A 774-nucleotide genomic window follows, 5' to 3' on the forward strand; every position below is an offset into this window, starting at 1 on the left:
AGTATCCTTTCAAATGTTAAAGTTGCCACAGTCATTGCATGCTTTCCTTACAAACACGTTTACAGTTATGTGATGCTTTTCTGGTCTCAAATTGTAGCTTATTATTTCTCTCAATTTATACATTTGTAAATTTCTGTCATGATGGGTAACAATGTTGCAAAAAGAGGCGTTAACTTTAGCAGTATGATGAGGAAAATCACTCTGATAAGGCAAATATACCTACATATAATAACAGCATGCAGTTATTGCAAATATGTAATGTTCGTATTTATTGTAAGATTATAGGCTACTGAGCCGGGAAGCAGGCACGTGACAAAAGAACAAACGACTCGAAAGGTGAACTAATCAATTCTGTTTCCGGGACAGACTGCGTAGCTTAGTTTATGGGGAGGTGAGGTGATAAAAGAACAAACGATATGATCACAGTCTTATTTGAAACGTGTTGTGGGCTATTAACATGCCTTTTAATGATATTCTGCTGAAATGAACGAAATGACTCAAAAAAAGATTGGTTTATTTTGATGATTCAAAGTCAGTGAAATGACCGTATCTGTGAGCTGTGCGTCTCTCTTGCAGGAGTTTGAGCGCTCGCGTGCGTTCGGGTTCCTGAACGAGGTGAAGAAGCGCTTCCAGACCACCTACGGCTCGCGAGCTCAGACCGCGCTGCCCTACGCCATGAACAGCGAGTTCTCCAGCACGCTGGCTGCGCAGATGGTACTGCTTCATCTGTAAACACCACTGCCTGCTTATTCTGCGCTGTGTTTGTCTGTGTGG

At 42.0% G+C, this 774-nt stretch overlaps 1 protein-coding gene across 1 annotated transcript in view; it reads left to right on the forward strand.

The window, feature by feature from the left end:
* The first annotated feature begins 540 nt into the window (after nucleotides 1–540).
* LOC107577551 (vesicle-associated membrane protein 7-like) overlaps nucleotides 541–774 on the forward strand; it is a 4,730-nt gene continuing 4,496 nt past the window's right edge. The window contains exon 1 of the mRNA XM_016263613.1: nucleotides 541–714. Coding sequence (XP_016119099.1) covers nucleotides 541–714 — 174 coding nt within the window. The remainder of the gene's footprint in view (nucleotides 715–774) is intronic.

This window comes from Sinocyclocheilus grahami, unplaced genomic scaffold (genome assembly GCF_001515645.1).
Source record: "Sinocyclocheilus grahami isolate Dianchi unplaced genomic scaffold, SAMN03320097.WGS_v1.1 scaffold6356.1, whole genome shotgun sequence".
NCBI classification, from domain to species: domain Eukaryota; kingdom Metazoa; phylum Chordata; class Actinopteri; order Cypriniformes; family Cyprinidae; genus Sinocyclocheilus; species Sinocyclocheilus grahami.